General features: G+C 41.3%; 2 protein-coding genes across 2 annotated transcripts; one reads left to right on the top strand and one right to left on the bottom strand.

Annotated features, from left to right (window-relative positions):
* The first annotated feature begins 1,044 nt into the window (after window positions 1–1,044).
* Window positions 1,045–17,011, top strand: LOC119018263 (calcium uniporter regulatory subunit MCUb, mitochondrial-like). Its single transcript, XM_037095788.1, has 9 exons — window positions 1,045–1,196; window positions 1,271–1,470; window positions 13,019–13,088; window positions 13,276–13,443; window positions 14,776–14,880; window positions 15,039–15,199; window positions 15,355–15,558; window positions 15,971–16,087; window positions 16,734–17,011. Exons 2-9 carry the CDS (start codon window positions 1,363–1,365, stop codon window positions 16,809–16,811), a joined length of 1,011 nt encoding a protein of 336 aa, XP_036951683.1. The 5' UTR covers window positions 1,045–1,196; window positions 1,271–1,362; the 3' UTR covers window positions 16,812–17,011.
* A 132-nt stretch (window positions 17,012–17,143) lies between these two features.
* LOC119018268 (caspase-6-like) lies at window positions 17,144–22,834 on the bottom strand. Its single transcript, XM_037095802.1, has 8 exons — window positions 22,702–22,834; window positions 22,386–22,427; window positions 21,064–21,106; window positions 20,818–20,967; window positions 20,575–20,651; window positions 19,793–19,968; window positions 19,569–19,719; window positions 17,144–19,410 (listed from the first exon to the last, which is right to left on the bottom strand). The coding sequence occupies exons 1-8, from the start codon at window positions 22,730–22,732 to the stop codon at window positions 19,175–19,177; spliced, it is 906 nt and encodes a 301-aa protein (XP_036951697.1). The 5' UTR covers window positions 22,733–22,834; the 3' UTR covers window positions 17,144–19,174.
* Window positions 22,835–27,982: the final 5,148 nt, after the last annotated feature.

The raw sequence follows: 27,982 nt of genomic DNA, 5'->3' as shown, positions 1-27,982 counted from the left end.
ATTACCTAGACCTTCTGCATTTCGAAATACAGAAGACAGTACATTTGCAGGGGTTGCAACACTCAAAGACACATATCCAACATTTTGCAGCTGCTTATGTAAGCTTATGGGAAACAGTATTTTTGAGCTATAGAGTGTAACTTGATGATGACACAGTTTGACGACTACAAACACTGGCTTCAAAGCCTGGCACTCTCCCAGGGGGGTTGTGTGCATACATCTGGGACATACTACTTCGTCATAGTGCCCTTTGAACTTTGAGCCTCTAGGTCCTATCTGTGTCAAAGCCAAAGTGAGCAGACACACACATACTTCATGTATACTAAATCTTTTCTTGACATGCTGAGTGGTATGGTGGTACTCGTATTGGAATGCAATGAGAATTCAATATGCAAAATTGTTTCCAATTGAGTGCTGCTCATTGCTTCCACCGACGGTTAGAAGCTGTACTTTCACAGTTAATGCTATCTAGCTGCCTACATATTTTTATTTCTTCATTTTTTTCTTTTAACACCATGTTTAAACACTGCCACAGAACACTCATAAATGTATCTTCTCTGGTTTCACACACACAAGATATAAGTCTTTTTTCCACTGGCAGAAGGCAAAAGTAAACCTACCTGTTGCTCTGTTGGGTCAGTAATGTGTGTGGCTCTGGTGTAGATGCCGCGCTTCTTGTTGCCCAAGTTGCCCCCAAAACGAACTACTTATTTTCACATTGTACCAAATACAGACCCTCTTTGTGCGCCACCCCTGTTACAATTAGTCCTACACTTAATTACACTACCTTGATTCCCACAATTAAAATGGCTCCAATGCTACCGCCAACAGGAGATTGGGGGTGACGTCACATCCGGGACAGGTTACGGGGCTTCGGGTCCGGGACCACCTTCTGAGGGTCCGCGAGCCTCACTTTCATAACCACCCCGTGTTAGCATCCTGGTGTGTCACTTATTCACATGCTAACAGCAGCTGAAGAAACACCACACACCAGTTGTTTTGTAGGTTGGCGCTCAGCGAGGTTTCAGGGTGTGTGTGTGTGTGTGTGCGTGTATGGGTGGATGACGCTCCATCCCCCTCCCTGCTGGCTGCTTCGAGCACAACACACCCGACGTGAAGAAGAAGAAAAAAAAATAAAAGAGGTGGAAAAGGAAGCGGAGTCTGGCACGGGGCGCGTTTGTTGTCAGGAGGAAATGGTATGCAGCTCAGACGGGGCCGTGCCTCCCTCTTGTCCCGTAGCCACCAACTGAACCCATTTATTGTTCTTTAGACAAAAACAAGCAGCTCGTTTTTGAACCGTGAGTGATTCCCACCCGGCATGCCCCGGCAGAGGAGAAGCTAACGACGGTTAAACGGCTGACGATGGCTTCGGTGCGGATGGTGGGCAAAGTTACGGCAAGACTTTTGGGAAGTATTCAGCCTCTTCACCGCGGTCTCAGAACCGCACGCCCGGCTCCATTTCTTCACCAGGTAAATGAAACCTTTTGTCAACAAGTTTAATTCGTCTTGGTGTTTGTCAACGTTTTGTTGTGTTCAAGCGCGCACGTCAACATGAGTTTAGTTGATGGGCTGGTTTCCTGCTCCAGTGAACGCACCAACTGTGTGCACTTTGGAATGTGGACGGTTTGAATAGAGAACTTCAGTCATCTGGGTCATCTTTGTTTTCTGTGACATCAAGCCAGGTTTTCTCAGTTATCTGCCCGAAATCAGACGCAAAACTCGAGCAAGTTCACATTCAAGGTGCTTTAATGTGATCCATTGTGTCACATTCCCTCTGGTGGAGAAAGACCTCTGTGCCTCCTCCTGTCTCTGCTTGTCTGTCACTGCCTGCTCTCTGTTCCTGTCTGCTGTAATTTTCACTCAGGACATCCATAAAAACAGATACATAAATAATTCAAGCACGTTGCCTACCTCTGCATGGGGGCTTTAAATGGTCTAAACATGTCTACGTGGCTGATCATCCTATTATCTCCTCACTAAAGCGGAGCTCGTTTAATTAGTCCTCTGAGCTCCCTCAGGCACCCATTTGGGGAATCAGACCATGATTAGGCTGTTAAATATACTTCTAAACTTTAAGTATAGACTTGCCTCGCATTACACACAATCCTTAGAGACATCACTTACGTTGCTATACTTCCAGTATGTTCAGCACAGAGGTCAATATCTTATTGTATCTTATGTCAGTATTGTGCATCATCAGGTTAACATCTGTCTGCACAGAGCATTAAAGGCACTCATTTGTGGGAAAGGCTGCATGAACCTCACATCGCGTCACAGCAGTCGCCGAGAGGTTTTCGTAGTGTGGATGGTTTATTAACACCACTTTAAATCGCCTATCTTTTATAGTCCATTTTTATGATCCAGGCAAAGGAACTGCAGAGGTCAGCTAAGTCATGAGCACACAGATCCCCAGGTGGACGCCTCGGATCTCTCGGCCAGGGCAGAAGGAACAGAACAGACTGTATTGCTGAACGCTAACACATCCATACTGAGTGAATATTGATGTGCAGTTTGTGGGATTGAGGAAAAAGCCATTCTCTCTGATAGATGGGCAGGCTGACATGAGTCAGTTCTGCATGCCAGAGTGACTAAGTTCTATTTTTAGACTGAACCGTATATAAAATCGGAGCTGCAGTTTCTCTCTTTTCTTATGACATACTGTAAGTGAAGTGCAAGCTGCAATCCCCATTTACTGCTCTGAAACGGCTGCTTTCATATTAGAAAAATCTGACCACGATATTCTGGTTTTCTGTTGCAGATCAGTGCACCGCTTGAATTGCTCGATTTTGAAATGATAAATGATCTTTTAAGGATTGGAGTGGTTTTGTAGGGGAGCGCATTTTATTAAACAACCAACTGCTTTAGGCCTTGCTTTGATTGATAAATTGATCGAGAATGATTGTGATTGGTGCGGAGCCTGCATGTCACTCTCCAGCAACAAACTCCAATGTATACAAAGACCCTTAAATCAGACTAAATCAGAAAAAAGCAGGTAGGTTTCTCCTGTAGATCAGTTATGGAAAATGAGAACTGTGTGAGTTTTCCTTTTGTATCAAGCAGAACAAAAGTTGACATGTTTGTCTTACTTGACATTGCACATCCTGTGATGTGATGACAGAGAGCTGAAGTGGACCTGATGGGACATTGTTTTGGAAAAAAACTTGCACAGTAGTGAATGAGGAGAGCCTAATAGCGTTGTTATTTTTTTTGCAACACGATTCACATGTAGTATGTTTGTTGATTATAAGGATCATTTTTAAAATCAGTAAAGTCACTGTTTGTCCTAAATATCATCTAGTTTTGTCTGTGTATCATCACACTCAACACATTTTATCGACAACAAAGTGGAGTGATGACACACTGAATGGGGCCATTATTTAAAAAAAAAAAAAACAGAACTCATCTCACTCATTGGTATGCCCAGTATGTCCCAAACTAGTCATATTTTCACCAAAATATGATTTAAGATCACTGCTTCCATGTTGTGTCATCTTTGAAAGCCTTAAGGGTACAGCAGAAGCAGTGTATTATATTTGGCCCGCTTGGGTACATAGTCAGCATCTTCAACCCTGAGGTCATATGGATGCTCCCCACAGCCTACAGACTTAATACTCTACAGATCGATATTATATGGAATATCTGACAGGCTGACTCAGGGCTGTCCACGTATAAACAAACCTATATATATAAACATACATCAAGTGTAGTTCTCCTCCTAGATGAGATGCTTATATTGGAGAAAATGTAAGACTCCCTTTTTATTTCGAAACAGTGGCTGAACCACAGCTTGTTTGACTTGGCGAGTTGCAACACCTGTAATCAGAGATCTGCTGCATACAGAGTCAGTATCCAGAGAGCCGGGTGTCAGTTTTAAATTAGATTTTCTTTGTTAAATAATAGAGTTCATGAATCCAGATAGAAGGTATTATTCGGCAGTGAAATAGATTTCAGACTTCAGAGCTTTCAGGAGCAGAATATGAAAAATGGATCTCCTTAAATTTTGACTGTCTTGTGGGTTATCATACGAAATTGTCACATTTCATTTAAGAAATTGTAAAAGGACTCATTATCCACTTGGAGCACACAAGAGATAAATGCTTGAGCAACACCCTGCCATCTGCTGCAGTGTTTGTAATGCCCTCAGCAAAAGTTTGGGGATCGGGAAAGTAGCATCCGAGCAGATACTTTCACTTCTATGAGAGTAGCTTAAGGGAGTGTGGCTTTTATGTCAGTAAGTTATGATGTTGTCAAATAAGTTTCTCTTCTGCAGTCAGTGCTGCACTGCCATACACAGGAATTCAAAATGATGGAGTCTGAAGTCCTCGTGAGCAGGACGTGAGTGCTGAGAGAAATTTGTCTCACCTGTGGCATACTCGATGCCAATTAGCCATTCAGGGGTATGACAGTATGACATTATTTTGTATTTTTTTCCCTGATTCAGATAAGAGGCCAGTTTCATCTTGCTGTGCCTCCAGTATTGAAAGGTGCAGGAGGCTAAACAGAACAATGAGGGAAACTGTGATTGTAGCTCCAATGAAATAGAAAAGTGCCTTTCAGCAAAAAAGCACAAAGCTCCTTTTATCAAAACGTTTTGTTTTTTTTTTGTTAGTATCTCCCGTCTATTCAAAATATGCAATATCTCCTAAAATGAGATGCCATATTTTTACTGCAGCTCCTCTCCTGCAAACCGTTGAACCCAGTGATATTAAAAGCTCTGTCTACATAGCGGATTGCCAGGTTTATGGGCTGTCATGAACTCGGCTCTGCACAAAACCCCTGTGACTCCCGGATGTGTTGGTGACTACTCGGCTTGCTGACAAGGCACAACATGCGAAACAGATGGCTCTGGAGCTGTTGACGGGCGTATTATTCCACATTGGACAGTGGTGTGGTAGCGGCAATTCTGTTCCTTTTAAGCATGGAGTGGCAACACAGCACATTGTGAAAACCAAACGTGCACAGGCAGGATTTCCACAGCAGACAGGAACAAACCATACAATTGTAATGGCAGTTGCATCACCTTTATAGTTTGTACATCAATTGTGCAGAAATATTCTCTATTTGTGCCTGAAATGGAGACACCTCTCTGCTATTCGGCTGGAACCCCAAAACGTCAAGACTGCTGAAACAAGCATCGCATTCTCACTCATTCTGTCAGCTGGATCCATCTGTCATCGCACAACTTTCATCACCCGGACTGTAAGATGGAAGAGGTTTCATTCTTGCAGGGCTGACTGCCTGTTTCTCAGTGTCAGGACTGGTCATGGCAGGCACAGAGCTGTTCTTTATTAGTGCAGCATCCACAGAAATAGAATAGGACCGAACTCATGGGAGAAACACGTGGACATCACCCGCAGGGAGTCTTTCAGACTTGTGTTTCTCACAGCAGATATCGAGGTCTTGAATCAGAGACCCGTGCTGCACAGCATGGAAAACTCCTCAGCAGAGCCATAATGAGAGAGATGGTGCGTTTACAGCTCATAATCTAGGATGTTTTGTGGCCAAGCGATCAAGGTGCGTACCCTGCAACTGCAACGCACACTGTTTTATTCCAGCTGGGGACCTTTGTTGCGTGTCGCACCATTTTCTTCCCCTTTTGTATTTCCTGTCTGCTTCTTTATCAGCTGTCCAACAAAAGAAAAATGATTAAAAAAATGTATTAAATCTACAGTTTATCTGGACATCTAATCTGGATAAGGAATAATGCATACCAACACCAGGCGCATATTCCTGCAGAACCCATTGCGATGGGATCATATCAGATGGAACCCATGTGGAGGTGGTCTGGCTCCTGGTGTAATCAGATCTGAGCTTACGTGTAAATGCAATCAATAACGTTACACCACATTCTGCCTCTTCTTCACGTCTCAAGCAGGACTGGAAATAAAAACCTACAGATAAAAGATTTCTCTGTAAATGGAAAAAATAAGTAGAGTTAAAACAGCCTCAGAATTGCTTCCCCTGAACTGGGACATTTCATGTTTGCGGACCCGTTTTGTGTCCTTAAGATTCCAAATCAATATGGATTCAACTGCATATTGAGATAAGAAGACCACTTATATAAAACACACACTGATGAAATAGCCTGTTATTGAGCAGATAACGTAAGTGGGTGCGAGATGATTGAATGAGATTTAGAAGATGCTATGGGATCGTGTTTAAAGTACAGGGTACTTGTCATGTGTTGCTGATGTTCTACTTCAGAGACTGTTAAAGCCTGTGACATCATCATGTTAAGCGATGCAACTCGGCAATCAGCTGGCCCATCTGGTATTCATCAGCTGTTGCTTCTGAACACCTCCTAAAGTAAAACCAAAAGCTTGAAGGAGCAAAGCTGTATCTATATGAAGATGGCAAGGTAATAGCAGGTGTAAATGAGTTCTTAGATTTCATTCTTTCTGCAAGTGCAACAATGACAGTGACATCTTCTAAAAGTTGAATGTGTTTCCTGCAGTGCTAGACACAGAGAATCTCTTTCATCTGTTGCAGACTTTAAAGCTCACTCTTGCAAACTGCTTGAGCAAAGTCTTTATTGATTCCTTGTAGAAGTGTGCATAATGAAATCCAGTCTGTTATCCTTGTGGTTAAAAACAAAAAAGATACATAAAGTGTTCTCTCTTGTCAACAACACATGCTGGACTCTCTATATCCCTGTTCAGACTCGGTATTGACATTTGCGCTGAGTGTTCCAGGAAGCCGAAGCGACAGGCAGAATGGATTACACGCTGTCTGATTTCCATGTGGTTTGTTGCGATGCAAATTACATGCTGGGGCTGTCACAACCAGCCAGTGTTGGCAGCAGATCTTTGTTTCAACCAATCTAACTATTGAACTAGTAACCTAATAACCCCAGACTCCCTTACAGAACATGTCATTTTGAGAGTTGTTGAGTGAGGAGAAAGTTAACAAAGTTTGCAAAACGTTGCAACGACAAATTCAAAGAGTACAATACATTAAGTTTTGTCTTTCCAAGTGTCGGTTTGTCATGGCCCTGCCGTACCAGCCTGTCTGCTTCCGTGTCTAAAGTGCGTCTGACCTGCTAACATGCAGCGGCATGCTGAACACCATTTCAGCTTATTTCCAGGTTTATAGTAAATTTATGGAAGAACACAGCATTTTGTGAATGGAAAGCCTGTCAAATCTTAGCAATACCTAGCTAACAGGTTAATTTCCCAGACTCCCTTTGATAATCGTATCATTTTGTGAGCTGCTGAGTTTGGAGAAATATTATAAAGTTTGATAAACGCTATATATTCCTAACTGTTTGGGCCTTCTTGTTGATTATTATTCTTCGTGTAAAAAACATTGTGTCTGTTTGTTCAAGTTCCAGAGGTGTTATTAGACAAAGCAGCAAAGCAAGTGGATTAATTTCTTTGCAAACATTGACCTTTTATTTGGTTTACTAAGAATTTCGAGTTACTGTCATTCTTAATCCAGCATACTCTTTATCAAGCGTGTCTCTAGTTCCGGCATGACCTTGTGGTGATGCATTGCTTGGCTATGTGTGTTCGACCAAAGAGGAATTATGACTCACCCCATTTGGTAAAGTCAAAGTTTTCTGTGGCATCGTTGCTTTTTAATTCAGGAAGGGTGGTTGTTTTTTGTTTGTTTTTTTTGCTCTGGAAGAGTTTGCTCCTTTTTTAAATGTGATCCTCTAAAGTTGGCGCTTCCGGACCTCTGCTAACGCCACATGAATTCCTAAATCACTTCCCCCATCTTTTTCATCCTCCTCTTCGCTATTCAGCTCCACCATTGTGTTATGCCGAGCTGCCGGGTTAAGAGCTCTTTAGTGATTTGAGCTTGGAGCATCATAGTGTGTTGTCACGAGACCATGATAAAAACAGCAATTTGGGCTGAGTAGTGATTACCTTTAACAACAAAATGCCTACTCTTATGACTGTGGTGTAAATAAGCAAAAGTCCTGCCTCTCCTTGTTATCCTGCACCACCCATTCTGAAGCGCTCTCAAACAGATGGGTAACAAGTAACTGGAAAGCTGCCAGAAACTGAAACACTCTCCTTGTTGGACCTGCGTAGACTAAAGGCCATCTTTACATTCCCGGCACGCATTAGATTAAATTAAAAATTAAATCCTGAGTTTTTCATTCGGAGTGCATCCATGTTTTTTAGAGTTTCATCATTTTAACAGAGTGTGTAACAATTAGATGTTCACTGGGACCAAACTTCTAATGAATGCTATACAAACAAAAACCCTGTCTTTCCACTGCCTGTTTGCCTTCTTACTGCAGTCCGCCTCACCCCACCCACTGTATTCTCTCCTCGCCTTCCTGACCCAACCGGGTCATTAACCTGGCAACAGAAGACGAATGCCTCGATGCAAATCTTTTTTTGCTAGCGTTTCTTGGTCATGATGGCGTCAGGGACCAATTCAATTTATCTTCTTGGCAGACTTCATTTTTCACTCTAGTCCTCGGGCCCTTTATCACTCTTGCACGTTTCTTTTCCGCCTGCTTAAAGTCATGCCTGCAAGATAAGTCTGTAAGTCATCACATATATGATCCTTTCTTTTTGTTTAGTGGTATCAAACCCTTGAAGAGAGTGGGAGGAGATACTTCTAGGTAGACGAGAGGCAACAGGCCATAGCTCAGCAGTGACAGGATCCATAATGAGGTGACCTGCTGGGAGACGCCTGGGAAAAAGAGGCAGCCTGTCAGCGTGATAACCCTGCTCATTGCTCGAGCCTCACTGCAGAGGAGGGACATGGCAGTTTGTCAACGTATAGCTCACTTTTCGCTCCACGTCTTTGCACTCTCCCCTCCCCCTGTTGGCATGGCATAAATAAGAAGACACATAGCTTAAGGGGTAAATATACCTTCAGCTGATTGTTTGGAAACAGAAAGAGTTGGAGGAAAACTGTTTTGTTGAGAGGAGCAGGTGTGCAGTGTTGTTCCCCACAGCCGCAAATTGACTCTCGGAATGTGTGAAGGACAATGGATAGACAGCATCCACCATGCACTCTAAATATAGATTAGTTTTATAATTGGGAAGTGTGTTTTGTTTTGATAAGGAGACAAATGTTCAGCTTAGAGGCCAATGGTGACGCTAGTCATCATGCAGAGTAGGAAGCCCACTGCTTTCTGCAGGCTATATGAGTGTCTTATGACATGGCGTGGGAGGGACTGCCACAGGCTTGTTGAGGCAGTACGTATTCTGTTACATCCCTTTATGTTGTTCATAATCTATGGGTGTGTCTGTCTGCATGGGAGTAGTCTCAATAAAACGACACTCCATATATAGTTCTAAGATAGGACATAATAGAACTACTCAAGTAGATGGCACCCGTCCAGCACACCAGCTGACTTTTCTTACATTTAGGTCCAAAGCTTGTAATCTCCGCCACATCAAACTTGATTCAGCAGATATTTGAAATTAATTACTGTAATCAATTAAACGGCGTCAACATCAGTGACATCAGCATTTGTCCTGAGCCCTAAACCAAAAGCCTAAGATTTTATTCTAACTCATATATAAATGATCCTGCATCTGCTAAACAGAAGTGTGGTGATTGATTACTGTTGGCATTTTAGCATGCTAATGTTAGCATTTAGCTCAAAGCACTGCGGTCTCTAAATAAACACAGCCTCTCAGAGTTGTTAGCATGACGCTTCTGTCAGTACCATAAGATTCTCCGCAGTGTTTACCCATTTGTTGTAGTGCAGTTAGAGCAGCAGTCAGATTATCCCCGTATGGCAGATAAAAAGGAGCATTATTGCAGTTGCTCCTCATGTATCAGCCATTGAGCGTAATGGGGCCAGGGCGCTCGTCTGCTGCCTTTTTAATAGTCTGTCGCGAAAACTCAACTCTTGGAGTCAGCTGATGAATGAGTCATAAACTTGTATGACATGTTGTCGCCAAATTGTTCTGTAATGTTATTGCACTGCTGTGTCGGAGCATTTGTAACCTCCACACGTAGGGTGAGAGAACTGAGAGGGTCAGTATATATAATGCAGTCTGCTGCGGCATGTAATAACCAAGGGCAGGGGAACATGGCTTTGGAAATGGACCATTATTCATCACACAGCTCTCGAGCTGCATTATCTGCGACGTTAGCCGCGTCCTGTTGATTTAGAATGGGATTGGTATGTGTGCGCACAGCATATAAACAGGCTGGAGTCAGTCAGCTGTTGAATTGATTCTGGTCAGTGATCTCGCATACACACACTCCCACTCTGCAAAGAGACAAATAGGCCTGCCTCGCCCTTGATGCTGTTTGTTGCTGTATTCAGATTCGTAGGGCACCAATGTGCAAGCTCGAACTGACTCTTCGGTTCAACTGCTCTGACATGAAGTGTTTTGTTAATGAGATTGATAACGTATAGGCTTTTTATTCCCAGGCAGCTGCTGTATGTGTTGGCAGTCAGCGCCCGCACCACTCAGTTTAATGAAGCGCTATGGCTGCGGCTGTAGCAGCGTTGGCTTATAAAATACTGTTCCAGGCTGTTTAACATAGTGGTAATGTGTTTGCTGTCTCAGGTTAACTAGGCACAAGTCACAGAGTAACAGGACTTTTTCAGGTTTCAGGGACAGCATCACTATACACAGCTGTACTACAGATGGGCATTAAGATGTCTGTGAGATATTACAAAATCAATTTACCTTCATGGCTCATAGTTGTGCCCCTAAAATAAATACATCCACCTCAAACGAAGGCACGGAATTTAAAAAACAATGTTCTTTAACTGATTTTCCAGAGAATGTATCATATCAAAAAATTTAGATACGTTTAATTAGGGATAGAGGATTTAAATTGTCACCTGCTCTGTGCCTCAGCGTACTGTATCATCACTTAAAACGATCTTCCAAAACAGGCAGTGATCAACCCTTTTTAACCCTGTCCTTTTTTTCAATTTACATTTATGGTTTTGGATGCCACCATGCATGTATGATTGGATCCATGTGGATGCCAAATGTTCCAGAGGTTTTAAAGAATTCCTACATACATGCCCTAAAAATACTTCTTTTCCCATTGTCAGTGGAGAGCCGGTGAGCTGAAGCGTAGGCAGTACAGCCCTGTGACAGAAACTGTATATCCACATCTGGAGATCACACGCAAGCTGAACAGCTAAATCTGGTCTCATTGGGATCAATTTATGTGGCTCTTTTGGGGACATGGAGTATTCATAAAATCCTGTTTTCCGTCACAGTGTGGTGCACCTCTTCATTAGCCAGCCTACAAACACACTTGTATTCGAAATTTGTTTGTAATCTCTGCTTCCTTTCTAATGTTTTATTCCTGCTTCACCTTCTGGTTCTACCCGCTCGCCGTAATGCATCACTGTTGCTGCTGTCTTCATGGTTCATGTCACTGCAAAAACACCCCTCTGGTCATCTGGACAGTTATTCGGTGCTGTTTTTCCTGTTAAAGCCTCTTCTCCTGACCAGTGGAGTGAGAAGGACTTGAGCACATCTGGCCCTCTATTCCATCAGTGTGCCTCAAGACTCGTCAGCTTTCTCAGCCCATGAGCATGGACGCCCCCTTCTCCTCTTTAATGTGATATTGATTGAGCGAACTCCCAGCTGTAGGACAAAGGGGGCAGGATAGATTGGCTGCAACATCTTTAGATGTCACTTGAAGAAAGATGTCTCTCTTTTTTGTTAAGTTTAAAAGGCACAAGTGTTTCAACACTAGTACTCTGGTGTTTATTAACAGGTGTTTAGTAGTTTTTATAGTAAACTGGAGGACATAATATCATTAATACATCCATTTCATAATGCTGTTACAATTACTGATTAATAGCGGATGGAGTGTTTGAATTAAATAATGCATTTCTGATGATGATGTTAATTATGTTACCTGCAGCGATACCCCAGCAGCAGATTTGATAAGTGCGTCTCCCCATTGAGACAATGCGCACACCAGCTTAACTTCATTCATTATTTAAATCTCCTGACATGCTGACATCCCTCCAAAGTGTTTGGAGTTGGCCTAAAGCGGCAATCCACCTGATAAATCCAGAGCTCGATCAGAGCTGTCTGAAAATATTTAATTCATAAGCTAAAATTTAATTCAGCTTTGTCTGGAGAGTTTCCTCGGTCCTGCCAAGTTTATGAGTGCTTTTTTTTTTTTGCCTTGCTGCCAAAAGCTGTCATATTTCCTGCAGTGACGTTACTGCGCATGTGAAAAACTTAAATGACTGGGAGCAGCCTCTCTTATCAGTAATTAATTAATGCAGACTGTATGTTCATTGGGAAGCCGCCCATGTAGGGCGTCAACCTATCTGAAAAATGTGCCCTTAACATAGCAGGGAAAAAATACAGCAACATTTACTTTACAGCACATTTTCTGTCATCTAATTGCAACTGCAGCTTTGCATCCACAAGGCTTAAATTTCCAGTGGAGGTGAAGTATTTGTAAGGCTGTGTGCATGTGAATGTATGGTGGCTTTAAAAAATGTAGTAGAAATATGAGTTTGCATGTAAACTGTAACAAGAGACTACACCCAAAGAATGTGGAGTACAGGACAGAGAAGTGTTCCTGCTGACTAGAATAATGAGCAGTTCGTTATAGGTGTCCTCTCTATTATCAGGAGGGTGAGAGGGACAATACGTCTTTATTGAGGGACACACCGGTAATTCTCTCAGCAATAAAGGGTGCAGACTAAAATTCAATTATCTTAATGAAAAGTCGTGCCTCAGCGAAAAAGAGCTGGTTCCATCAAGGATCTGTACCATCAGCTGGCCAGATTACACACCATTTAGCGAGGGAGTGAAAAGCAGTTCAACAGCCACGGAAGAAATTCACATTAGCGTAAAAGCACTCCGAGAGCAGAGCCCACAAAGCTCAATTGATCTGGCTTTTTGGCAGACTGGCTTTTGTGTGCGGCATTTTGTTAAGATCATCCTTTTCAGGATGCTGTTGGTCTGTTTACCCTCCGCTGTAAGCTGACATGACAGCAGTTTACCAAAGGAGGGATGTACTTTGGAGCACTAAGAACAAATTGAATCAGCTGATAATGTTTTTTTTTTCCCTCCTTCCTTCCTTACAACTTTTTCCTCAGGTTCAACAGAGACTGCCCCTACTTGGAAATTGTCAAGCACTTTTCTGCAGCACACTCCCGCCCCCCAGTGGTAAAGTACAGCTACTGCAGCTACATAATCATACATTTCTGTGTGTTGCATGGCTGCCCCCTGTTGGTGACTTCACAATCAGTCCCGCTGGGTAAAACTGATGAAATGAGCTTGACATAATGATCTTTTCACAAAACGCAGCATGAGATGCAAGCACAACAGATCTCTTTTCCTCACTCTGTTGCAGATGTGTCCTTGAAGTACAAATATGGCCGTCTGGTTCTGGAGGTCCCGTTGCCCTCCAGGAATGAGAAGTGTCTGTTCTTCCTCAGGCCCATGCTGATGAGCGTAGGAGACCTGATCACAGATCTGCATAGAGAGGACCCCGGAGTCACTGCCTCTGTATTATCCACAGGTAGGACACGATATGCGTCAGCTATGCACATACCGGACAGACCGCATTGTTGAGGATAACTCAGGCCTGTTTAACCATTCTTGTTGCTACCTGGTTTGACAGGTTGGTAGGACTGAAAGCTGAAGAGCAGCACAGAGTAGTTTGGGCACGATGCCTGCAGAATGTAATTACTCAAGCCATTAACTAATTTTTACCATTGCTGCTTGAATGCTTAAACACCCACCCTAAGGGGTTCAAAAGGTTAATAGAGAGAAGTAGAAAAAAGTGTAGAGAGAGCAGAAATTCATTGTAGTTTGTTAGTTTCTCCCAAACTTTCTGGCTCATGGGCCCTTAAAATAAATCAAAGATTTTACAATTCTGTGGGCGTACCGCTGAGTGAGAAATGTAATATGAAGCCATATGAAGTCTGATAAATTGCTTCAATTCGTGAGTCAGCATCGACAACAAATCTGAAAATGAACCAACCTGTCAGCTGTCAAGTTGCTTTGTGGGTAATGCATGTGCCAGGCTTTGACAAAGAAAAATAATGCTTGGAATAAAGAAAATTGATGTCTGTGGTTCTGCTGCATTGATTTTAATCCTTTCTTTAGCAGTCCACAAAAACTCCCCAACCTTTTTTAATGTAGGTGTGAGTCATGAGCAGTTCAACCAAGGACATGATATGATATCTCAATCGTGGGCTCTATAATTTAAAGGGTTTTTTTAGAGGCTCACGAAACTAGAGTGCATACCTCCACCCAACCTTTCTCCACATCAAACTGCACTCACTCAAAGATGCCCGTCACCTAAATATACCTATATACCTATATTCCCATATAGATCCAGGAGAAATTAGAAAATATGTCCAAAAAACTCCTCACAATTTGGGTCCGTCTCTTTATCCAGATCCTCGCCAAAAGTTAATAAGGTCTATTCTGGTGCGAGACCCATCCTCCATCCAGGGTTCATGGATATCCGTTCAGTAGTTTTTGTGTAGTCCTGCTGACAAACCAACCAACCAACCAACAGACAAAGGTACACAGGTGAAGCACAACCTCCCTGGCAAGTTAAAAGAGAAAAAACACCAAAAAAGTTGTAAAACAGAAAGAGGAACTTTTTCTTTCCCTTTCATGTGTTTGCAGTGATGAGTGACCCTGTTGATTCTGTAAATGAATGATGTTATTTATCTGAGGTTTATGAAGTGTATGCACGGGTGATCTGTGAGCAATGTCATCATGTTTTATTTTTCAGTTTTATTCAGGCAACCTGTCAGAAAACCTTTTTGCTGCGCTATAAAGACGAAGTACAATTGCTATAAAAGTACTGAGGTAGACATTTGTCCTCCTCTGACAGATGGAGAACGCGTAGCCAGCTCCACGCTGATCGACACTCTGCTGGACAAGGACTTCCAGCTCGTCATCAATGATGCAGTTTATCCCGTCTGCTCTCCTGAAAAGGGTAAAAACACAGTTCTCTCCGCTCATTAATGGTCCTCATTTTGTCTGCTGCATAATTACAACTCGGGGCCCTGCTGATAAATAGCAGTTATTATCTCTCCTGGCACGACTCCTCCCGCTTTCTCATCCTCGCCCGCCTTGTTGTGTTCTCTGCCGCAGTGACTACATCCAATGAGCATGCCATGGAGTTGGTGGACATGAAGCATGTTGTGCATCTGCTGCACACGGCGCTCCACCTGCCCGAGCACCACCTGCTGCAAGAGAGGCAGCTGCTGGAGAGACTGGACAACCTCAAACAGGAGCTGTCGCCTCTGGAGAAGGTAGTGTCTCAGCATCTGTGTGCCATTAAACCTCTCTTTCTCCCTCATCGCTTCTCCTCGAGCGTCTCTTTTGAATGTTTTCAAAGTGACATCCCTGACCTGCCAGCTTGAATTGATCGGTAACCCATCCCGTCCTTTTTATCACTGCCTGACAGATGAAAGCACAGCTGGCCCAAACAGCAGACTTCCACTCCTCCAGGGTCGCCTGGACCGGCATGGCCTTGTTATCTGTGCAGGGTGGAGCTCTGGCCTGGCTCACCTGGTGGGTCTATTCGTGGGACGTCATGGAGCCCGTCACTTACTTCATCACCTACGCCACCAGCATGGGAGCCTTCGCCTATTATGTCCTCACCAAACAGGCAAGTCTCAGTGACATAAGACAGAAACTTAAGTCTCAGCTAGGAAACTTTTAAATGACTTGATATGAAGGAACAGTTTGGCATTTTTAGAAGTATGTTCATTCACTTTTTTGAGACGAGCAAGTTCAGACCATAAAAACAAAAAAGATGTAATTTCTGCACTTTTGTTATCATATGGTAGGTGTATTACTTTACCTGAGGAAAGAGCCAAGCTGTTTCCTCATCTCCAGCCTTTTTGCAAAGCCAACTGCCAGTAGGCTGCTGGCTATGACTGTGATGGCAATCCTCTCATTCAACTCAAGAAGGCACATTTCTTAACAGTTAATCTGAAGCTCAGCTGCACTGAATCATGTGTGTGCAGATTTTTCCTCCCCACGCTAATAGCAATCCTTGTTTTATTCTTTCCCCTCAGGATTATGTGTACCCAGAGGTGAAAGACAGACAGTTCCTGCATTACTTTTATAAGGGTGCCAGCAAGAAGAAATTCAACGTGACAAAGTACAATGAACTGAAGGAGGAGCTGTCTCAGGTTGGTTGATTGGCTCGCTTCTTGAGAGTCCCACATTAGCTACAGCCAAAGCCACATGTGAGGACAAGTAACAATCTACAAGCTCACGAACATGTCCCGGACACATAAAATTATAGGAAGAACATGTGGTATACAGGCCTGTACATGTGCTATATTTTTAGCATGCTAACTTTCTCGCAGTGACAGTATTAACATGCTGGTGTATATATCTATACATGTACATACAGGTCTAATGCTAACCATGTTTGTCAGCAAGTTAGCATATTATTAGCATCGTAACTTTTGGTTATTAGCACAAAATATAGGTCGTTATTTTTTTGCAGATCATGAACCTGACAAATGAACATTTTGACCTCATGGTAAAGCCAGATGAAAAGTTGAGGAGTCACCAGTGTTGTCATCATGAGCTCAGGGTGACATGAATATGGCAAATGTTGTAATTCATCTAATAATTAAGACATTGTACAATAAACTATAAATGTCAGGGAATCCTTACCAAACTAATGATGACAATATGTAACATCTAATGAAATAAACTTACATGCATCCATTGTGAGAAAAGACTTCAGTTATGATAAATTGCCTTCTGAATGGATCATTTACTTTAATTTGATCATGGTCTGTGTCACTGTTTTGTGTGCGTCAGGTGGAGGAAGACCTGAGACGTCTGAGGAACCCAACTGAACTCCAGCTGCCAGTTGAACAGATTCAGCCAAAGCCATGAACGATGCCAAGCCATACATACAGTCACCTACACGCTGAAATGCAAAAACAATTTTTCTGATTTATTTTGATAAAGGCGCCTTTTTACCAAGAATCCATAGCATCTTGTGTTGTGTTTACAGTCTTGATAATGATGCCAATTTATCTGAGAAAAGTACAGACACCAAGGACTGTTGAAATAAAATGAATTGGTCAAATCTGCTTGATGTCTTATTATTTAAATCTCAAATATAGTGTGATTTTACTTAGACATAACAAAGACATCAGATCATTACACACAAATAAAATGAAAGTGTTTTGATAAAGCGTAATCACTCTACAGAGGCAAAACAGTCACTAAAATGACACATTTTATTACACAAAGTCACAACAGTAAAACCACAAAAATACAGGATCAGTGTATGCTGGTAGCTTTGGTTTTTTCCTGAGTCGTGGATCATGTGACACAGCTAGAAGTGTTTTAAGGCCACAGTAGTTTTTTTTTTTTTTTTTTTTATTAACACCCCTTCTCCCTGAGGTACTTTCCACAATGATGTTTGTTGCCATTTTGGGTGCAAATACGCTTTACTACATTTTGTACTGTAAACACAAAGAACAACACAAACATGAATTCCCTTTTTGATGGAGTGAGCTTGAACAAAAACAGCATGTTTATGTGGTGCTTGGATAATCTGTTATGAGTGTTATTACTTGATCATTGCTGCTAGTAAAGACATAATTAAGTATTAATAAAAACCTGTGGAAAAGTAATTAAAAGTACCAGCTTGTCATGCTGTGATGTAAGACACAGCAGGGTGGAAGGCATTTATCTGGCTTCTAAGAAATTCCTGCCGCTGAGTCAAGAAAACCAAACTCAAACTGACATTTCCAGTTTCCCCAGAGTTAATGTTGTGGTCTTCCCTGCGCAAGGCCACTGCAAATGTCAACTGCTACTGCTTACTTGGCTTGTCAGCTGCAGGATAAGGCAACGTGTCTGTGGTACCTTTCATAATTTTGGCTGGATTAAACAGGCGAGCAAAATTGTGACAAAAATGCTAAGAAAAGTAGCTAATGCTGAACGTGGCCCATAACAATCCTTAAGTTTTAAAAGCAATTTCTTAAAGGTGCAAAATGTGAATTGCTCTACAAAACAACAGGAAACACCTTTACATATAATGTAATCCTATACAACAAGATCACAAGTTGAGTTGAGATTTCTGTGACAAATGAGCAAAGAAATTCAAGTTACAGTTTTGTGAGTTAGTAAAGGATATGAAGTCAGACTGGTGCTGTCACAATATCAGATTTTCACTACATGATTATCACGGTAAGGCTGTAATGGGAACATCTATAGATTCTTTTTTTTTTAATGTTTTCAGTCAAATGTAGCTTTAACGATATTTAATTTATTTTGTATCACAGTTCGATAAATGCATATTGTGACACCCCTAGTAGAGGCAAATAATTAACAAATGTATTATTCAGCTGAGGTGGTAAATCTGATCAGTGTAGTCAGCAAAAGAAACACGGCACACCTTTCAAATATATGACGTTTGCTTGTAAAATAGCGCCTCTACTCTTTCCCCTACAAGCTTTATTCTGGAAGAGTTTATCAACTCTAATTATAACTGGGATAACTGTTTTTTTGGCACAGCTCTGTTAGCATTTTTTTTTTTTGCAGGGATCCCTCCTGCGAAAGATAATTGATAATTTAGTCAGGATTATAAATGAATTGCTTTTATATACTGTTCAATAATCTGATCAATCAAGCTTTCAAGAGAAATTACTTTAAAAATATTTCAAAATCGTATCTTTTTTTCCTGTGATAAGCCAAGATTGGGCCTCAAATAGAACTTGTCTCACTTTAAATTCATGTGGGGCTGTTGTATTAGATTGCAATAAACTGTAAAAGGTCTACCTGCAGTAGGTCAGTAATCAGACTTAGCTTAATCAGTCTTAATTCTCTGCCATGAAAATCCATAAACCTGATTTCGACACACGTGGTTTCAGGAATGATGTAATTGCCTAAGGCTAGAAATATTCAAATGTGTTCTGTGCACTGTAAGTACATGTTGTTCCTGTTATTTTGTAACCACTGGTTTCACTGTAGATCCCCATTTGGCTGAATGTTTAATGCATATGTAAATAATAGTTGGTCAAGATACTCGGTCATCCAAGTCGTGGTAATTCTAAGTGGTGCATCATAGGAAACTGGAACAAATGAAAAGTCCAGTTGGTGACAATATAGCACTTAGAAGTGAATCATAGTTTTTTTGAGAAACATACAGAAGAAGATTTAAAAAAAAACAACAAAAATCTTTAAAATCTCCCTTGGAGGAGTGATTAAAAAAAAACAGCTCATTCCGTGCCTGAGGTCTAAAACTGTTACTTTTTTGGTCGGAAGTAGAGTTTCTTGGTGAGCATTGAAGCAAAGCAAGGTACTTGCTTCTTCCCGATGGCATTTCGGTCGCTACTGTTGCCGACACTCCTCATCGACACTTTCCTGTTGACAAGCGTGAGTAATTCGGTGAATTCAAGGGAATCCCCAAACTTCTGAAGCAGCTCACACAGATCCTGGACGTACCAGGAGCCGTTTATGGTCTCCCGATGGGAATAGTAACCTTAACAAACAACACAAGAGACGGGACAGGATAGTTGTTGACGGAGCAGAAATAAGGACTTTTAAAGTGACATTTAAAGTTTCAAAGTGAGGATAATTGTTCATATCTTCAAAGTTACAAGATAAGCAGATTAGGAGTTAACATCTCAGCTGGCTCACCTTCAGCCACAGAGTAGCACATGAGGAAATCAGCCCCAGCAGGGAGGGTCTGTACAGCACAAGCATCCACCACCACCTCATTTGTTTTCAACTCGCTGTCCACGGCATCGCAGGCAGTCACTGGATTATCATGCTTGTCTCCGCGGCACGCCTGGGGACAGTTAAAAAAAAAAGCATTAACTCTGAAGGTTTTGACCAGGTGTTTTATTTTTGCTTACATGTACCTGTAATATAAAGATCTTTGGTTTCCCCACAAGGCTCCTGCACTTGTCTCCTTTGAACAGGGAGGTGATATCCTGAACGTTGATCTTTCCATCATAGGTATAAACTTGATCGTTCTCGCCGTGGCTCAGGAAGACGAGCAAAAAGCAGTCTACGTCTGAATGGTCGGCCTCTGCGGCTGGTGGCAGACGAGGTATTTGTTACACAAGTGTCTCGTTCTACAGCATGTCGCATGTTGGATCTGATAGTTATCTTTGCAGGACAACAAGGAAACAGTGAAGCATTTAAACTACAGTAATAAACTTGTAACACTGTGTCCTGAATATATCTATGGCAAGCCCTTTTATCACTTAATCAACAGCGGTACTGGCAATTGTAGATATTAATAATCCTTTTAGACTAATCAAAATCCAGGAAGACATATCCACAATGCCATGTTGACGAGGAGCAATTCTATTTAATGATATCCTCACTCATCAAAATGGTACCTAATGAAAACAACAAGTTTAGTATCAGTTCTGGACAATAGTTAGTTTATTAGGGTTAGGGTTATCTGAAATGAGAAATTGCATTAGTCAAAAATGTATCAATGGACATGTATATTTCAAATATAGTCAAAATAGTTTTACAAATATCTTAGATTAACATTTAAACTGGTCAAAAAGAAATTGTTGAAATGTCCTTTCCACTAGTGAAAACTAAATTGCTCTAATCAGCCCTTCAGCTGAAGTGTTAAAAGGGTTTGTTGTAATATATCTTTAGTCATTTGGGTGCCTGTGCTTACCTTCACTGATTTTGTCTAAGACCTCTGTCTGTTTGTAGTTTTCATAAGCCTTCACTTCAAAGTTCAGCTCTTTCAGTCTAAAAAGAAGAGGTGGAAAATAGGTCAGCATGTAATGAAATCAACAAGAAAATCTTGCAAATGTTACCACAGGAAAGATCCAGACACAGTCACTGAACAAGTACAGACAAGTTCTGCTTTATGCACACAGTGCTCCCCGTCTGGCAGCAGGTTGGGAAATGATACCTTTTCTCCAAGTTGTAGCGATCAGCATTGGTCCCATGCCTGTCATTTAACCCCAGGCGCCAGTAGAAGCGCTCCTGGTTAAAGATGAGTGCAAGGCCTCGTCGCTTGTTGTCCATCTTGTATTCCTCTGTCGGATCCAAAGCTAAAGAGCTGTTTCATAATGAAAAATAGGCACGTAAACACAACATTAGGCAACTAGTGGACCAGAGGCAAGTGGAAACAAACGAACAAGAAGAGGCAGATTACCTTCTGATGAAGGCATCGGTCTCTGTTAGGTTCTCCGTGTATGCTGTAGAAAACAACAAATATATGAATAAACAACGCAACAATGTAGAATATAGTTGCTAAACAAAAATGCATGGGAAGGTCTGGCTCTACAGCTTTTTTAAAAGATCACAAACACACTATGTGACTGAAGTTGCCAAAAATACACAGGAGGATTGAGCTTTTCAGGCTTTTTTTTGTTAAGCAGTACAACTACAGGTGCATGAATTGCTCCACTGCTGCCGGTACGGGGTCAAGCAGCCATTGTTCCATCAGCTTAGAGTTCTCACAGCCTTCAATAGCTGGGTGACAGGTGGAGAAAGATGGCAAAGGCTGCTAAAAGAACAGAGGCCAAAAGTGACACCTCCACACCCCACCCTACAGATGCAGTAGATCTGATTCTGTGTGATAACAAGCCAGCTGCTCAGGTGGTATCCCACTTTTTACATAGACATGTCTTTGCTTGTGTTGTGTTTTTCTGTTCATGCACACAAATAAAATCTAGTGCCGTGTTACACAACAGTTCTGCCATAAATACGGACTGTCATGGGGTTCGTCATGTTAAGTCTCACTTAAAACAGTTTAAAAGATGTAGATTCAATTTAGCGGTCGTTGTGGATGCCGCACACTAAGGGGTGTTTCTTATATTTAGCGTGATATAACCTGAGAGGACAATATATCAGAAAACAAGTGTGTCAAGTCTCTTGAGAGACAAACAAGCCTCTTAAGTGTGTCACAATGACACTCCAGAGTGCTACAAACGCTTCTGTGACCATGAAATTAAATCAACACCTCTCTGACACACCTTCTGAACATTTTAACTCTCACGAAGGGCAGGTTTACTGCAGGGCGGTTGTATTATAGTGCATTCATCTGAGCTAGGTGTGTATAAAAAAAAAGAAAAAAAAATAGTGTATACTGGCATAATATATCACAATTGGGTGTCTAATCCCTGATGCTCACAACACTTAAGTTTTCACTCCAGCCAAAAAAATCAAGTACCTTTATAATCCCACGCTGGTCAGTTTCTATGTGACAAAATTACATGGAATATGGGCCAATGATTTCATGTGCACACAATAATCTCTCCAATCAAGGCAGTTTTAGTTGATGATTAATCTCTCCCCATTTGAGTTGGCTGCACTTTGGCTTCACTTTGCAATTTATTTACAACTTTATCCTGCTTGTTTCACTTTTGCTTTGATAAGAAACAAACCTCTTATCCTCCTCCAAAACGATGTGAAAAGTCACAGAGACATTAGCTTTAATCGAAATAAGTGTGTAACTTAATGTAAAGCACTCACCTGCCCTGTCTGTTGCTGTCCTGTTGCCTTTAGCAACACTTCCTGGGGCAGACGAGAGAGAGGACAATGACATTGAGACTATCTTAATGGCATTAAAAAGCTACTAACTTGGTGGCTAACTGAACAGAAAGTCGACTTATAGTACAGGCGTGTCAGTGCTTAACGTTATATAAGAACATGGTCAACAGTAGTGAACAGCTTCACTCGTGATACTAAAAGTGCTTGTATTCTTGTTTCTAACTTTTGTACCGCCATTCGCTGGTGTCAGCAACGTCCCTCTACCTTTCGGTTAAACATATACACGTAAAGTTGTTACCTCCACATACGTCTTCAGCCGCGTTGGACATGTTCACAGGCTCACTCCGAGTGCCACCACTGGGAAAAAATAAACTGCTTCGTCAATCGGCAGCATCGATGAGACGTGATTTAGCTCCTCCCTCCCTCAACCCCCCTCGATCTCATTGGCCGGGGGTGACGCGCGGAGAACATGATTGGTCCTCGAGTCTGTCAGTCAAAGGTCAAGCGTCGTGACTTCCGTGTTTGTCACATTGCAGCGGCGACTCGTCAAACATTAAAGTACAGGGATTTAATGAATCAGTAAAAGTGAGATCAGCGTCGGTACAGCCGTAGATTAGGGGAGATAATCATCTAATCCTTAATTTACTTAAGTTGCTTTTTATAAAAACGTCATCTTAAAAAATACTAGATAGAAGAATAATGTTTCATCTTATGGATGGGGGGTCAATGGGAGTCCATCACCTGTTGAAGGATGCTGCTTTCAAGATAGCCGACATAGTTCATACGGAAATGTCTATGATGACAACTGACTCAGTTATCAATAAAATCTTTGTTTTTGTTTTTTTTTTTGTTTGTTTGTTTTTTTTGTTTAGTTTTTTATTTATTTATTTATTTCATCACAGTTTAACAAAGGGTTTCTTCCCAGTATTGTCACATGTGAGTTACCCACTGCACCACCTTCCATGTGTGGTAGTCCACAAATATTTATCACTTTATAAAGGGACAACCACACATGTTTAAGACATTGTTGACTTAATTTGGTTAATACGGTGCTAATACAATTGGCTACTGTTATCATGTTAAAACCTAAGCACCATCAGACCAATGCAGATATTTTTGATTTTTGAAGATAATCTTGTTGAAGAATAACTTGTCAACTACAGTCACTCTGATCCGCTGGTTACAGTATATATATGTATATGTCATCAGTAGCCCAATCTTGCCCTGCATGCTGCATTTTACAACCATTTACACATTCATGCACAAGCACACCGTATATATATCTTTATCTTTATCTTCTATCTATATATCTTTGAACTACAACAAAGATTGTTTTGTTTATTTTACAAGAAGTTATAAGATGCTATCTTAAATTTTATGCCGCCATAGTCCTCTACCTTTAACTGGCCCATGAAAGATTAATTCATTGAGTTTGTATAGTCCCACACTGACTGAAGCTTCAGCAACAGGTTCAGACACTTAAAGGATAAGTTCACCCAAAAGTTGTTATCTATTCGCATTCATGCTGATGGAAAGGCGGATGAAGTTTCATGGCCCACAAAAAATTTCCAGGGCTCCACAATGAAACAGAGTTGCGTCATTCCCTGAAACAACTGAGTACAAGTAGATGGGGACTTGTTTTAGAAACAACCCATAAAAAACATAAAATGTCTCTTGACTGCTCGTTCAGTGTCTACAGTGTTGTGTTTTGACTGCAAAACTTTACTCGTCTTTCCATTGTCATGGGGTTAAATGTTGATGAATGAATTTACATTTTTCAATCCGCTTCGCTGTCATGTTTGGACACATAAAGATTCGGGAGAATGTTTAAATTGCATGTGCGACACCAGAATGAAATCATTTCTAAAACAACAGTTGTCTAGGTATCAATAATCCATATAGTTCTGTGTTGCATTCACAGTCTTGTTGTTGGGGTTAGGGTTGTGCATTGTGATTTTACTTACTGCTGGTAGATACTTGATAATAACCCTGGGTTATTTCAGAGGATTAGGATGTGTGAACAATTTAAGTGCACAGGTGACATATAGACATCATGAACACACAAAAAGAGCACAGAAAGAATGCACTTTTCATTCAATATACTCACTTTATTGGAAGCAAAAGAGTCATGTTTTAGTATACAAAGTATACTTAGAAGAAGTAAGATGACAGAAATATGGGGTCAACCTGAAAACACCTCTGTTAATCATGTCACATTTGACTCAGCCAAGAGATGTACTTTATTCAGCAGATATTTTTTCACTACAAATTGTTAAGAATCTCCCTAAAGGACATTGAGTTATATTTAACCAGCTCATTTTATGCCTGAGGTCTGAAACTGTTACTGTTATGGGTTGAAGTAGAGAAACCAAAGCAGCTTCTTCCCATTGACTTCACTGTTGTTACAGCATACACCCCTCATCAACATTTTGCTGTTGACCCATATGAGTACTTCTGTGAACTCATATGAGTGTCCATACTTTTAAAGCAGCCCACACAGATCCAAACAACACAGGGGGACAGGTCAGGATGATTAGTGACTGAACAGCAAAACTGATATTTTAAGATGCTGGTGGGATTACTGTTACCTTAGAGTGTGAATCAATAAATGTAAAGAGCAGGTACAAAGTTTTAAAGATCTCAGCTGGCTCACCGTCAACCGTAGAGTAACACTTGATGAAATCAGCCCCAGCAGGGAGGGTCTGTACGGCCTCCACGATGTCACCTGTGTCCGAATCACTATCTCCAGCAGCACAGGCAATCACTGGATCATCATACCTGTCTCCACGGCAGGCCTGATGATGGTGATGGTTTAGGAATTATAGATTACCAGCAACTGGTGGGACATCAGGTATTTCTTAGATTTGAGTCTGAACAATTAAAAGTGAGCATACTAAAGCGTGTCACGTGTTGGTTCTGACATGGTTATCTTGCTGTTCAGGGTCATTTGAGTGCAAGTGATCAAGCATGTACTTAGCTTTACTGATTTTCTCTAAGACTTCCATCTGTTTGAGGTTACTGTAAGTCTTCACTTCGAAGTTGAGCTCTTTTAGTCTAAAAAAGAGGGTTCAGCAAGTATGAAAGACATGGAATCTTAGCAACATAACAGACAGTCTTCCTTCTTCAGCAACAATTTGGGAAGTGATACCTCATCTCTAAGTTGTCCCAGTCAACACTGGTTCCACTCCGCTTTTTTAATTTTAGGAGCCTGAAGAAGCACTTGTGGTTGCAGATGAGTGCTATGCCTCGTCGTTTGTAGTCCATCATGTAGTAATCCAGAAAAAAAAAATAGAGCTATTTAATAATGAAAACATAGTAGAGTAGAGACTTTACAGCTGATCCAACGACACAAACAAAAAGAAGCAGTTTACGGTTTGGCATCGTTCTCTGTCTGTTTCTTTGTGCGTGCTGTAGAAAACAACACATATATAAATAAACCATGCATCAACATAGAATATGCCTACGCATTACAGAATATAATGCACCAGAAAATATGACCTAACAACTTTTTTAAGATAAAAAATATTCAATAGATAGTTGAATGTACTGCTAAAGAACAGAGCAGTGGCGCCTTCATAGCCCACATTACAGATATGTAGGCTTGTGTGTTAAAGACAGCAGATCAAGGTGTTTGATGACTTGACTGGTATTAACTGATTTTTTTAAAATCAGATAGTAAAACAGTCTCATGTCCTCACTGCCTGTTATGACGTTGAGTTCCTTTGAAGTGCTTTTGTAACAGTGCACATTGAACTCAGTGGTCATTTCCAAAGGAGAATCATTTATTGCCAAAGTGAATTAAAGTTAGACTCTCATAAATCGACTTCACTTTTCTTGGTTGGTCCAAAAGATTTCAGAGATCAAAAAAGTCACCAGGAGACTTCAAGGCTTCATTTGCTGGCAAACAAAACACGAGATCAGGCAGAGACAACATCCGTGAAAAAAAAAAAAAAACGAACTGACTCAAGGTTCAAAGTATTGAGCATACTCTTTATAACCAAAAATAACTGGGAGTGTCTTCCCACAGCTTCATGGCCTCAACAAATCCCGACTCTTCTTTATTTCTCCCGACACTGGTATTTTTCTCTGGAAAAACCCGCCCCTCCTTCTGCACTTGCGCATAGCTTGGCGTATGTGACTCCAGTATCTTGGGCTCCCTACATAGCTGCATGTACACCAGCAGCCCTTCGCCTCGCTTTGGCTTGTTGGTGCTTTACCTCAGTCTACATCATTAGCTCTAAGAAACTCTGGCCGTCGAGGTTTTTTGATAACCCTGTCCTCTTCTTGATCTATGCCATTATAGCTGAGCACTCTTTGCACTGCACTTTTGAAAATAATAAAAGTGTTGCATATTTGGTTCACAGTTCACATCATCACACTACAGAAGCACATTTCAGTTAATTGGTGCCGAGTAGTGTGTTTCAGCATCTCCTTCACAGTTGATTACCCTTCATTTCTTACATTTATCATTAGAACAGTTATTATCAGTTATCATTGGTCACTATCTACTTACTATGGGATAAAGCTTTGATTATTTAAACCGCTTTGATTATTACCATGAATAACGTGGAAAAAAGCACCTTTAACATTCCATGCTCATCAGTTTCTATGTGACATCATTCCTCAGCTGATGGTTTGGTACCAGCGCCTTGATTTGCCAAACCACCCGGGCTTATTCCAGCTGGACGTATAGCAACTTGTGCTGTGAAACTGGTCCTTGTAACTCTGGCCTAATGGTTTTAACATATCAAAGTGCTATAAAGAGGCACCTGGAAGCCCTTTCTTGCGTGTTGAGCCTTACACAGAGTTTTTGTGTCCCTGTATGATTCAAGTGCCACTTTTTAGGCTTCCTTCCACAATGCTGCTCCCAGTTTGCCTGTTCCAAGTGAGGTGCACAAACAACAAAGGTAAGATTAGGAGAGCTAAACTTCACTAATCAGCCCTGTATTTCAGTGCCCTTTTCTCACATTATCCACTCAGAACACATGAAAGAAAGGCTTGATGTCATCTTCTGGATGAAGCATCAATATGAAATAAAAGTGACTTCACTCTGAGAGCTTCTGCGTTGAAGCAAGTTGCTTTTAACACTTCCAATTGTCAATAAAAGCATGTTGCTTTACATTAATGATAGTTGAACACAGGTTACCCAGTGTAATCTCCTCCCTGTGATGTAGTTCATGAAGGGAAATCAACAAATGTTTTAGACGCTGCAGAAACAGACATCGCTGCTTTATTTACCACAGGTTACTGTTGGGATGATGGGAGGAGGAACTGGGAAGAGCTATTTGATTATACAGTCCATTAGTCCCACATGATTTTTTGAAAGTTTCTTTTTCCTGTAGGTTACACTTGTGCTACAACAGAACATTTCCCAATTTAAAACGTACAAGCAAAGACGAAAGAATTTCTGCATTAGCAGTGACCAACTATCCAGGAATCCTAAAAAACTGACTTCCTGTTCATTGGGAGAATCCCATGTCTGCCTGATGTTTCATCATGGAAAATGTTGCGGTTGTGCTCACTGCTGGAAGACACTTTAAAACAACCCTGGGTTATTTTAGAGGATGACAACTTCAGGG

Source organism: Acanthopagrus latus, chromosome 1 (assembly GCF_904848185.1).
Source record: "Acanthopagrus latus isolate v.2019 chromosome 1, fAcaLat1.1, whole genome shotgun sequence".
Classification (NCBI taxonomy): Eukaryota; Metazoa; Chordata; class Actinopteri; order Spariformes; family Sparidae; genus Acanthopagrus; species Acanthopagrus latus.
The sequence above is the reverse complement of the archived record's forward strand: the minus strand, read 5'-3'. Positions and strand labels throughout refer to the sequence as shown.

Coding starts and splice junctions, on each gene's coding strand:
- LOC119018268 (XM_037095802.1), bottom strand. CDS start 22,732: ATGTCCAACGCGGCTGAAGACGTATGTGGAG. Junction 21,107..22,385: donor GACAGCAACAGACAGGGCAG/GTGAGTGCTTTA, acceptor TGTTTTCTACAG/CATACACGGAGAACCTAACA. Junction 19,411..19,568: donor GTGCTACTCTGTGGCTGAAG/GTGAGCCAGCTG, acceptor TTGTTTGTTAAG/GTTACTATTCCCATCGGGAG.
- LOC119018263 (XM_037095788.1), top strand. CDS start 1,363: ATGGCTTCGGTGCGGATGGTGGGCAAAGTTACGGCAAGACTTTTGGGA. Junction 13,089..13,275: donor CACACTCCCGCCCCCCAGTG/GTAAAGTACAGC, acceptor ACTCTGTTGCAG/ATGTGTCCTTGAAGTACAAA. Junction 15,559..15,970: donor ATTATGTCCTCACCAAACAG/GCAAGTCTCAGT, acceptor CTTTCCCCTCAG/GATTATGTGTACCCAGAGGT.